This window comes from Simochromis diagramma, unplaced genomic scaffold (assembly GCF_900408965.1).
Source record: "Simochromis diagramma unplaced genomic scaffold, fSimDia1.1 OVJJ01000402.1, whole genome shotgun sequence".
NCBI classification, from domain to species: domain Eukaryota; kingdom Metazoa; phylum Chordata; class Actinopteri; order Cichliformes; family Cichlidae; genus Simochromis; species Simochromis diagramma.
The window spans coordinates 5926138-5938754 of NW_024386972.1; the positions used below are offsets into that span (position 1 = coordinate 5926138).

The 12617-nt window shown below is 38.9% G+C and overlaps 1 protein-coding gene across 1 annotated transcript; it reads right to left on the minus strand.

The window, feature by feature from the left end:
• Window positions 1-8192: 8192 nt before the first annotated feature.
• Window positions 8193-9746, minus strand: LOC120737916 (piggyBac transposable element-derived protein 3-like). Its single transcript, XM_040038828.1, has one exon. The coding sequence runs from the start codon at window positions 9425-9427 to the stop codon at window positions 8882-8884; it is 546 nt and encodes a 181-aa protein (XP_039894762.1). The 5' UTR covers window positions 9428-9746; the 3' UTR covers window positions 8193-8881.
• Window positions 9747-12617: the final 2871 nt, after the last annotated feature.

The following is a 12617-nucleotide window of genomic DNA, read 5'->3' on the forward strand; positions in this document are numbered from 1 at the left end:
GGGGGAAGCATAGATCAGGCTCAGTGAAGGCAGAGCGCTATCACACTGGACAGAGTGAACAAAAACTGTGTAAACCAACGTATCTGTAAGATCACTTTTTAGATATTCATAATAGCTGATAAATCTGGAAGCCAAAATTTAGATTGCTCAACAACAAAATGTAACAGTTGTGGTACTAATGGGAAGACAGATGAAGCTCTGAGAAAGGTCAGGGGTGCACTGATTTGTCTGTCTTATGACTCCTGGGAAGGTAATGTTGGTTAGCAGTGATACTACAGCGGTAAAGACAGATACATTTACCATGCAGGAGCATGTTTGGTCTCGTCTGCACCAGCTCCAGGGTGAACAATAAAGCATTCATTGCATCTCTGCTGATCCAAGATGACATTTAGGGGAAAACAGTCTCAGGACAGGGAAAGGGAAGAGGCACTCATTGATACAGCAAAAGAAAAATGTTGACAAATTCGTAGAAACTCTCGAGTGTTTCTTCGAATTTGTCAAGAGATTCTTCATGTGAAATCCTTCCTCCCTTTGTTCTCTTTACCTCAACTGCCCTTTTTGCCTTTGGACTTGTTTTTAATTTTTTTTTTTAGCACATTAAGGCAGACTAAATCCTGCCCCTGTAACCCATTTTAACATTTATATAACTGTCTTTGCTGCGGTCTTTACTTCTCAACAATAACATGTTGAAAATACTTACTAAAGCCCTTTAATGCTCTATAATACACCATAAGTGCCCCTTTAACTGTCTTAACCCTACTTACGTTAACTCCCCTCTGTTATACCACAATCTTGTATGTGAAGAGTATCTACCACCTCTCTCGGGTCGGACCTCTGTGGCTTGAGGGCATCATGCTTTATACATTTCTGTATTTTTCTTTGCAACCAAGTGTCCACACACATTCATACAACATACAAGTTTAGGGTTTCAAGATGTTTAAACATTTTACTTCTGTGTTCTAGACTTTGCACTGAACTTTCTAACAAATAAACTCATCCTTCCTGCATACTTGCTGTTTATTTTGATTTTATGTGTACCGTGTGTATTTATGAGAGTGTATTTGAGGCCCTCTGGCTGCTGTAACACCCACAGAATCATTGGTCCCATGATTCAGAGTACTGGCTGATATTAAGAGGATCAGAATGTGGGTCTGGACTCACACAACAGTAGCATTATACAAATAACACATTTAATACACAGGCCTAAACAGTACCGCTCTGTGTGGCATGATCCTTGCCCTTCCTCCCTCTCTTGCTCAGTCCTGCTCAGGTTATACAGGTTATTCTGTCTCCACGTCATCCATTAGGCTCCTCACATGCAAAAATAATTAGGTTACATTAAAATGACCTGGTTTTAGATCAGGCAACCCATTGTATCCAGGATATTGCATATATTACATATTTGCTTGTTGTTTTACATGTAAATAAACAATATATCAGTTTTGACAACCAAAAAATCCTATCAGGCAGCATCCAGTGAAAGTAAACCTAACTCAGTACATTGCAAATAAGCAAACACAAATAATTTAACTGCTAGTGCAACAACAAGCTAAAGTATAAACATAAGCTCCCTCGATGAATTACAACCTTATCGCGATAGAGGGGTTTGTGGATTCCAGTAATCCAAGGAGCTCTGCTGTTATTTGGCCTTTATAGGGTCTTTCAAGGCAAACTGGTCCTGAGTGGGGGGCAAGACAAAGAGTGATGCTAAATCAAAGCAATTTGCTGGACAGCATTGGCGTACCCACACATATAGTGATGGTGCACTGGGAACATCTGGCAGATACCCCCATGGAGACTGGGGACACTGAGTCTGAGTGTGCCATGTTCCACACCTCCATTGCTGAGATGGCTGCAAGAGTTGTGGCTTCAAGGTTGGTGGTGCCTTTTGTGGCGGTAATCTTAGAACCAGATAGTGAACACTGGAGGTAAAGAATGACACTTGTTGGGGTTGGTTAGCCTGTGAGACTCCAATGGCTGCTGACAGGTGCTCCCAGTGGAGCGCGAGTCTGGCAGTGGCTGATGCAAAAACACAGGTGTGGGAGGAGTTTGGTGAGACCATGGAATAAGACTTTTGGCTAGCCTCAAAAAGATTCTCATAAAACATTAGAAAAATCAAGAGGGTGAAGTGACACTCTACTCATACTCTATACAGTGGTAGTGGGATTCTGCTGCCCTCAACTGAGGATATAGTCAGGCAGTGGAAGTAACACTTCCAGGATCTCCTTAGTTCCACTGTCATCCATTCTGTAATGGAAGCAGAGTCTAAGGACATGGGGCATGACTGATTAGTTAAAAAAAGTGCTCAGTGGCAAAGAGGTTCATCCTTAGCTCGACCTTGATCAGGTGGTAGCTTCCAGCTTGCACAGGAGTGGCTCAAGCAATGAGAATCTGCACTTTCACCTTGACCAAGGCTCTCGTGTGGAAAAGGCTGAAATGTCCACTCTGAGTCTGGGACGAGTTACTACACCAAGTGAATGAGTTTAAATATCTTGTGGTCTTGTTCATGAGTGAGGAGAGAATGGAGCATCAGATTGACAAATGGATTGGTGCAACATCAGGAGTGACGCTTTACTGATTTGCTGTGGTAAAGAGAGAGCTGAGCGTAAATACAAAGCTATCAATTCAATGGCTGAGCTATGTTCCTACCCTCACCTATAATCACAAGCTCTAGGTAGTGACTGAAAGAATGGGGTCACAGATACAAGTATAAATTAATTTCTTTTGAAAGGTGGCTGGGCTGTCCATTAGAAATAGGGGGAGGAGCTTGGTCATTCAAGAGGGACTTGGAGCAGAGCCACTGCTCCTCCAGATCATAGTGAGTCAGTTGAAGTGGTTTGAGCATCTGATTTGGATTCCTCTTGGACATCTGCTAGATAAGTTGTTTAAGGATGTCCTTCAGGGGGAAGCCCCAGGGAAGACCCAGGACTCACTGGAGAGATGATGTCTCTTGCCTAGCTTGGGAACAACTAGATTAACTGGTGCCCCCACAACCAAACCTGGATAAGCGGCGGAAAATAGATGGATAAAAATGAGCTTGTAGCAATGAACAAACATGCAGCTGTTCGTTCCAAGATATAGGACACACACACACACACATATACTCATGCTGATAATCAAGCTTGATAAACAGGAAATGCTGTGCAACTGTCTCTTGGTATGTTATAAATAAAGCTGACTACAGTGCTTCGGTGTGAGTATCACCCGATCACTCACCCGTGCACGTAGCTCTATGAAACGCCTTATGACTGTCTTGTATTCCTTCATCGTATTTAAAAATGTCACACACCACTGACACCTTATTTCATTTCATAGTAAGTCAAAAAGGGTGTTTATTACCCTGGTTCAAGGTTCACTTTCTCTTTCTTGTATGAAAAATGATTAAAAATAGTTAAAGATAAAAAAATACCTTTATGTCGTAAGCACGAGAAAGAATATTCTAATCACCAAAGTTATTCTAATCCCACTTAAGGCTGGTTCCTTATGTGTTCCCCAAGTGGTTGGCGGCAGTTTGTGGAGGTTGGTTCTTGCAGGATGAAATTGGACACAAAAAAGATCTTCACCAAAATACCTCCAAGTTTGGTTGCCAGCAAATGCTAGTTAACTACTAGCTGAGCAGTAGTACAGATTGGAAGAGTATAACATAAATGGAGAAAGATTGCCTTCAAAGTAAATTCAATGCCTTTTGAAAATTCTAAATATTTCAAAGGGCGCAACTTTTAACAAACGAAGCGGTCTCCATGTGTTTGTGTCACATTTTTCACTGCAGCTCTGAGAGGAACTAGACAGTGTTTGTAGACAATCTGCCTCTTTCATTCAAACTACAACTTCAATAACATGCTAGCGACCAAGGAGGTTTTGCCAACCAGTGAATACACATTTTTCCTAGAGCCAGGTGGCTGCCAGGGGCTTACGGTCTGGTTTGCAAGCTTGTACAACTGTGACTTTAGCAATCATTTTCCCAGCGACTGCCATAAATCTCCACTTGCAATCAGTCATAGAGTACTCATTTGTTCCTTCATGATGACTGGTGGTTGCCAGATGGTCGCAGACCGGTTTCTATGCCTGTGTTACTGGGATCTTATTCGCTTTACCCCACTTGCAACAATCACCATGATTGTTGCATTTTCAAAATGGCAGACAAGTTAGCATCACATGCACAGTGGTCGCATGTCTACAGTCCATGCGTAAAACACCTCTCTTGAATTTCTTGAACACTTTTCTGGTGAGTTTATGGGGTCACTCACTCATTCTGGGTCATTCTGAATTAAAAAGTAAGTCAATTTCGGCCGTATGATGCTTTATGATGGAGGATTATCCGTAGTGTGAAACCGGTAAAGAGCTCTCATTCACAATCACAAATTGTTCCCCAATGATTGCGTCATTTAAAGTCAGCTCTTCCTCGTCACATCTGGAGTTTACATTTACTAGAGATTGATGCTACACACATTCTCAATATTTACATAAAATAAAACAACAGCAAACTATTTCCCAACCACAGTTCCAGAGATCAGCAGTTTTCCTAAAGCTATATTTATAATAATTTGTCAGCAGCATTTTCAACTAATTGTATACGAGGAAGAGACGATTGACTAACAACAGTATACAGTGCATTACAATAGTCAAATCTAGCATGACCCTTTACAGATCTGAAGGTTAAAAAAAGATTTTAGTCTATAGTTCGTTTTGAGCTGGACAAAACTGCTTTTTACTTAATTTTGCATTTTATTCTTACTGTATTCGTTTTCTGCTGAAGCTATAGAAAGTTTATTTCTTTGTTATCACTTTAGCCTTCCTCTGCATGCTGCTTTTGAGTCCTCTCTTAATGGTACATCTTAAAAGGAAGAATTTTAAGTGCTGGGGGAAAAAGGGCTTTTTAAACCTTATTCTGGGGAAAAATCACCAAAAACCATTTCTTTATCAGACTTGTCCTTCAGTTTTGTAGCTGTAGCTTACAATTATGGTTCTGGAGACAGCAGCTTCAAAATAACTGCCCAGAGGCTTCATCAAGATGACTTCAGTGTGGCAAGACTTGTTAGCTAATAACTGCCAATCAGCTTTATTTATACAATTCACAGCAACAATTGGACTATACACACCATAGAATATATGTGGTCTCTGATGGGTTTATTTCCCGTCTTTGTTTCCTTCCTGCTTTTTATAATTGGTTGCTACACTCTAATTAGTTTTTATCTGTGTCCTATTTGTTCTTAGACCATATTTATAGTCCTGCTTGCTTTGACAGTCTGTCTGTTCACCAGCTGCTATTCACATCTCCATCCATACCTCCTTTTGACTTTGTTTTTACTTCCTTTAGTAAAGTCCCTTTTCTGTGTTTCATCTTTTTGTTGGATAAACTGTAGTTAGTCTTCAGTTGGGTTTTTTGCCAATTTTCTGAACCATTTTTTGCTCCCACTTTGTTTTAAGTGCCATTAAAGTTCCCTTTGTCTGCCTCACCTGCTGACACCAGGTTTGGGTCCTCATTTTGATGGTGCACAGTAAGTCTGAAGTCTGTTAGTATACAGACGTCAGATGGATAAAAGGAAAAGCATTAAAGATCTATCTCCTTGAAAAACGGCAAGGATACTTCCTCCAAACTGAGTCTTTGTTGTCTCTAAGGGGCAGTTAAACACTGGTTAAAGTAAAATAAAGATTTGCTGTAAAAGGATTGAGATGCATTGAAAATTTAAACAGCTATAGATTAGAGGGGAATACATGATAAATAGAGATACACAAACTGCCAGTGTATTAAGATAGAACAGAAGCAATGAAAAGTGCAGAGGAGTATGTGTATAAGGTCCTAAAGATCTCTTGTTTATAGTGTGTGACAAGAGACCCGATAGGATGACCAATGATCATGTGGGCCATTTAGTTCAACATATTGTACGATGGTGCTTTTGTGCAACACTGGCCTGACAGTTTGATTACTAGATGCTCGCATCTGTTTCTGTCCAACAGAGGAGCCTCCAGATGGAGAAATGAAAAATGTTTATTGCAGTGCTGAGGAGGGAGAACCACAGAGGACAACGAGCCACTTCTGTCAAACATAACCGAGCCAAATTCTGGCTGCTTCTTGACATGTTGTTCAAACCCAGTGCTTGATATTTGGAGGGCTATGGAAGAGAACCCTTCCTCCCTGTTCCCTGTTGGACCTGCTAAATTGATTCCATGGGAAATAATTTCTTTTCTCGATTCAAGAGGAAAGAAATTACAGCTCTGAGACGTCGGCACTTGTTTACAAACTCAGAAGACAGCAACCGACACAAAACTGCAGTCAGGTGTGTTGAAAGTGCCCAAGTCTAAGGTCACACCTGAGCTTGGTGTCATTTGAAACGAGAGATCTAAAATGACTGATATTTAGAAAATCTCTCTGGGTGTGTGCATTCTTCTAAGTGTGAATGTTGGAAACAAGACATGTGGTTTAAAATGCTTTGAATACTTGAGTAGAAAAGTGCTATATAACTACCAGTTAATTTACCTTTTATAGAGCAAAATCCTGATAGAAAAAATAAAGCCTCACATGTCAGTTATTTAAAAAGCCCCTATCCAAATATTATTTAGTTTAATATCATTGGTCACGAGGACATAAAATCTCTTTGCATTTATCAACGCTAACTCTGCCAACAAATGAAATTTAAGAAACTTTAATATCCTGGTACACATGCAAGAATTACACTACATATACATTACACTGTAATGAGCACCAGCAATGATAAGTGTCCCTCGAGCCTCACACAAAACAAATGCCGTGCTAATTCAAGGCATGGATACATTACGTGAAATAAACAAAATACAGTTGACTTCATTATTATATATGTCAACCATCCACAAGTCAAATTGCTATGACCTTTTACTGTGTATGTGCATCAGTGTAACAAAAAGTATGGCTCATATGTTTCCCACTTTGGCTTCTGATTGGCTGTTTGAGGACAGGGGTAGGACAGTCGCCATCTTTACCATTATGCACAGGGTCAGATCTAGATCATGTGTGGGTGTGGGTATGTGGGTGTGCAGTTTAATAATTAGGTGGGCAGTTTAGGTTAGAGCAGCTGTCTAAGTAACCTACAGGTTGCTCGATTGATGTCCTACCATAATACTATACAAGAATATTATTAAGAACAATTCAACATCATAACACTTATCTAACTGAAAAGTTAATAGATGCACAGAGCAGCAGCAGTAGGCACTCTTTCAGTGACCTTTAGCTAGTCAGAAATTATGTAATTGAGGGAAAATTTTGCAGACCCAGTGACCATTACATCATTACATGTTAACTCAAACAAATGAAAGTGAGACAGAAAAAGCGAGGGCATCATCTAATCAGCAGAAAAGCTGCCACAACAGTTCAACCAAAGCTACACAGAAATTCAGGATGTCAACAAAAATCTCTAAACAAAGTACAAGATATTTAACACTAGAATTACTGAGCCTTTTTTTCCCTGGTGCAAGTCCCTACTACTAGATTTACTAGCCTGCGCAAATTTGCGTAAATTCCCCCCGACCCTAACACCTCTTGGCACCCCGCTGAGATTTTCACAGGTCTTCAGCTCTATTGTTCTCCTGCTTTTGTTGTGCAAAGACACCCTCCCCCAACCCCCAACCATGAGAGATTCAGGTCTTTCCTTCCCTGCAAGGCTACTTTCTTTCCTTACCTGCAGCGTACACTGCACCATGTTAGTTCTTGTCAATCCTTGTCACTACATTGCATGCCTGTCCATAAACACATATACACAGAGTTGTACATATATTTATATAGCCACACCTTACATAATATGCATAAAGTCTAGTTATACACACACACACACACATCTATATATATATATAAAAATATAAAAAAAAAAACACCCAGCATGCCCCTGCGGGCGGTTTATCCTTCAAGCTCGGGTCCTCTACCAGAGGCCTGGGAGCTTGAGGGTCCTGCGCAGTATCTTAGCTGTTCCCAGGACTGCGCTCTTCTGGACAGAGATCTCTGATGTTATTCCCGGGATCTGCTGGAGCCACTCGCCTAGCTTCACCGTATATATATATATATATATATATATATATATATATGTGTGTGTGTGTGTGTGTGTGTGTGTGTGTGTGTGTGTCCACACACCAGTATTTTTGAATACACGTGTCCATATTTATGTTTCCAGGCCAAACCTCTGTGTTACAACCTACATACAAAAGACACACATTCACAATATATGGGTACACAAGTCTGTTTTATTTCAAAGTGTTTCAAACTTTACAGCGTTTGCAGACCCAGTGTCCATCATCCCTGCATTTGGCACAGGTGAATTTCTGACATGTTGCACAGGTAAACCTGCTGCGATTCCTGTTGCAGCTCTCTTGCACCTGGCACTGCGTTGTCTTTACAGTCCCTGGCACAGCAGCTGCAGCAGCTTCAGCAGCCTGCCTTTGTGCTAATATTTCCTTGTGCTGCATGAATCGGCAATGAAGTTGCTGAGCTTGAAGACTCAGAAACATTCTTCTTTTGCCTGTCCACCCTGTACATGCCTTGTACAAAATGTAGGCATTCACCGCCGCCAGGTCCAGCATATTGTAGAAAACCGCTACTGGCCACCTGCGTGTTGCTGCTCTTATGCCATTTGGTCCAACACGTCTACACCACACTGTAAAAGCAGAGAGAGAGAGTCATGAGTATATATTTTTTTCTATAGGCCTGTATAGCACACATCAGAAAACATTGTAGCACTGGTGTAAAATTGTACACACATTCACATACCTTCATGTGGTTATAGTCTGTTATCGTGTTGGGTTTCCTCTTTCTGCCGTCACCAATCATCACGTCTTGGTGCATGGAACTTAGAACACACACAGTCTTGTTTTTTTTAGGTGCATAAATTGTCAAGGAGACACCGCCACTTCTAAGCACTTAAGTGGAGAATACCTCTCGCTTTGCAGTATCTTTTGCAAGTTGAGGAAGTTCACGCCGGACTTTATTCACCGTGCCCAGTAACGTTGTTTTGCGCTGCAGCAGTCTGTGCGACAGTAACAGTGAAGTAAAGAAATTGTCCGTTGTGATGTTTCTCCCATCATCCAAAAAGGGCTCCATCAGTTTCATGACCACGTTCTCTGCCAGCCTCTCTCCCCTCTGAAGACTGGGGTCCTTTCCCAAGTAAGGAGATGCACTGCAGACATATTTGGTGTCCAACTCCATGGCCATCCAGAACTTGATCCCAAATTTGTCTGGCTTGGTTGCAATATACTGTGTGAATGGACAACGAACCTTGGTAGGGAACAGCTGTTCATCTATGGTCATGTGTTCTCCTGGAGTGAAACTCTTAGCACAGTTCTCGTTGAAGCTTGTCCAGATGTCGGAGATCGCCGCAAATTTGTCTGTTTTCACCCGTTCTGCCCGTGTGTCCCTGTCATCAAATCGAAGGTGTTGCATAATTGAAATGAATCTATCTCGGGGCATTGTCTCTTTGATTACTGGCACCAGAAATCCTTCTGACCAGCACCAACAGGACACATGATTGCTCTTACAAACAGGATTGAAATGAATGCCATCAGTTCATGAACTGACAAATTCCAGTCCGGCTCTGTTCTGCGGGCTTGATGTACCGTGCACTCTCTGATGGTCTGCAGCATTCCCACATCTAACAGGCAAAGGAAGCTTTGGAGCACACTTGTAATCTTACGCTGTCAGAAGATAAACAAATAGAGAATGGTAAATTTACATGAATCTCACTCTAAATGGGTTTATATAAATATCATATCTACTATGGCAGTGACAAACCTTAGCAGACTCTAACAAACCTCTCCTCCATCAGAATCTGCTTCATCCATTTCCTGAAGCAAGGCCAAAGCCTGTTGCGCGGAGAGGTTCTTCCTGCGTGGCAGTGATACGGAGGCCATCCTGATGTGCGTTCTCAGAAATGCGAATAAGAAATGATTCTCCTGTCTGGGTCAGTCTGCTTTTATGCACAGCACTGTGTTGTAGTCAAGCAGCGCAGGTTAGTAAACCTAGTGTTAAATTTCCATTGTTTTCATTCAAATTCTGTTGTTTTCATTCAAATTTCATTGTTTTGATTTAAATTTTGTTCTGTTCATTGTAATTCCGTTGTTTCATTCAAATTCTATTCATTTCATTCTAATTCCATTCTTTTTAGTGAAATTCCGTTGTTTTCATTCAAATGCTTTTGTTTTCATTCTAATTCTACTCTTTTTATTCAAATTCTATTGTTTGTTTTAGAATTCTGTTGTTTTCATTCAAACTCTGTTCTGTACATTCTAATTCTGTTGTTTTCATTCAAATTCCTTTGTTTTCATTCTAATTCTGTTGTTTGTTTTTAAATTCCATTGTTTCGATTCAAATTCTGTTCTGTTCATTCTAATTCCGTTGTTTTCATTCAAATTCTGTTCTGTTCATTCTAATTCCGTTGTTGTCATTCAAATTCTATTCATTTCATTCTAATTCCGTTCTTTTCATTCAAATTCCGTTGTTTTCATTCAGATGCTTTTGTTTTCATTCTAATTCTACGCTTTTCATTCAAATTCCATTGTTTGTTTTCAAATTCCATTGTGTTAAATCTAATTCTGTTGTTTTTGTTCAAATTCTGTTGTTTTCATGCAAATTCTTTGGTTTTTGATCAAATTCCGTTGTTTTCATGCAAATTCTTTGGGTTTTGATCACATTCTGTTCTTTTAATTCAAATTCTGTTGTTTTCATTCAAATTCCATTGTTTTAATTCAAATTCCTTTGTTTGTTCTCAAATTCTGTTGTTTTCATTCAAATTTCGTCATTTTCATTTTAATTCTGTGTTTTTCATTCTAATTCTGTTGTTTGTTTTAAACTTCCATTGTTTTTATTCAAATTCTATTGTTTGTTTTAGAATTCTGTTGCTTTCATTCAAATTCTGTTCTATACATTCTAATTCCATTGTTTTCATTCAAATTCCGTTGTTTGTTTTCAAATTCCATTGTTTTTATTCTAATTCCATTGTTTTCGTTCAAATTCTTTGGTTTTTGATCAAATTCTGTTCTGTTCATCCAAATTCTGTTGTTTTCATTCTAATTCTTCTCTTTTTATTCAAATTCTATTGTTTGTTTTAGAATTCTGTTGCTTTCATTCAAACTCTGTTCTGTACATTCTAATTCCGTTGTTTTCATTCAAATTCCATTGTTTATTTTCAAATTCCAGTGTTTTCATTCTAATTCCGTTGTTTTCGTTCAAATTCTGTTGTTTTCATACAAATTCTTTGGTTTTTGATCAAATTCTGTTGTTTTCATTCCAATTCCATTGTTTTCGTTCAAATTTCATTGTTTTTTTCTCAAATTCTGTTGTTTTCATTCAAATTCCATCATTTTCATTTTAATTCTGTGTTTTTCATTCTAATTCTGTTGTTTGTTTTAAACTTCCATTGTTTTCATTCAAATTCTGTTGTTTTCGTTCAAATTCCATTGTTTTCATTCAAATTCCGTTGTTTTTGATCAAATTCTGTTGTTTTCATTCAAATTCTGTTTTCATTCAAATTCTATTCATTTCATTCTAATTCCGTTCATTTCATTGAAATTCCGTTTTTTTCATTCAAATGCTGTTGTTTTCATTCTAATTCTTCTCTTTTTATTCAAATTCTATTGTTTGTTTTAGAATTCTGTTGCTTTCATTCAAACTCTGTTCTGTACATTCTAATTCTGTTGTTTTCATTCAAATTCCGTTGTTTTCATTCAAAATCCGTTGTTTTCATTCTAATTCTGTTGTTTTCATTCAAATTCTGTTGTTTTCATACAAATTCTTTGGTTTTTGATCAAATTATGTTGTTTTCATTCTATTTCCATTGTTTTCTTTCAAATTTCATTGTTTGTTCTCAAATTCTGTTGTTTTCATTCAAATTCTGTTTTCATTCAAATTCTGTTCTTTTCATTCTAATTCCATTGTTTTGATTCAAATTCTGGTCTGTTCATTCCAATTTCGTTATTTTCATTCAAATTCTATTCATTTCATTCTAATTCCGTTCATTTCATTGAGATTCTGTTGTTTTCATTCAAATGCCGTTGTTTTCATTCTAATTCTACTCTTTTTCTTCAAATTCTATTGTTTGTTTTAGAATTCTGTTGCTTTCATTCAAACTCTGTTCTGGGGTCCGTTCTTCGTACCTCGCTTACTACAGCCAAGATCAAATGACACATCCAAGATCAAATCATCGCGCCAACTTTGAGCTCGCTATTCCGGTTCTCCGAACACACCTGTTGTTGACGATTAGTATAGCTGGATTCCATAGACTTAGACTTTCCACCCAGTCAAACGTTACGTTGGGGGGTTAGAATAGGTTTAGATGAGCTGTCACCCATGGCTATATCTAGAACTGGCATTCGTTACACATTTCTGTTTAGGATTCTTTAAGTGCCATGCTTCTCTATTATAATAGCTCTATTAATGGCTTCTTTGTTCTCTAGCAACTTTAAATTATTAATTTGCATCTAATCTACAGCGGTGCTACAGAGCTACAATGATGCAAACATCTGCCTGGAGGCTTTCACATTTTTCACGCTTTGTCTTGCAATAGAAAGGAAAGTCCAGGTGTGGATAATAGCTCACTGCTGCTATTTCCCACGTTCACACTCACAGAGCAAATGGGCAAAGACACTTCAGCGTGCTTCCCCTT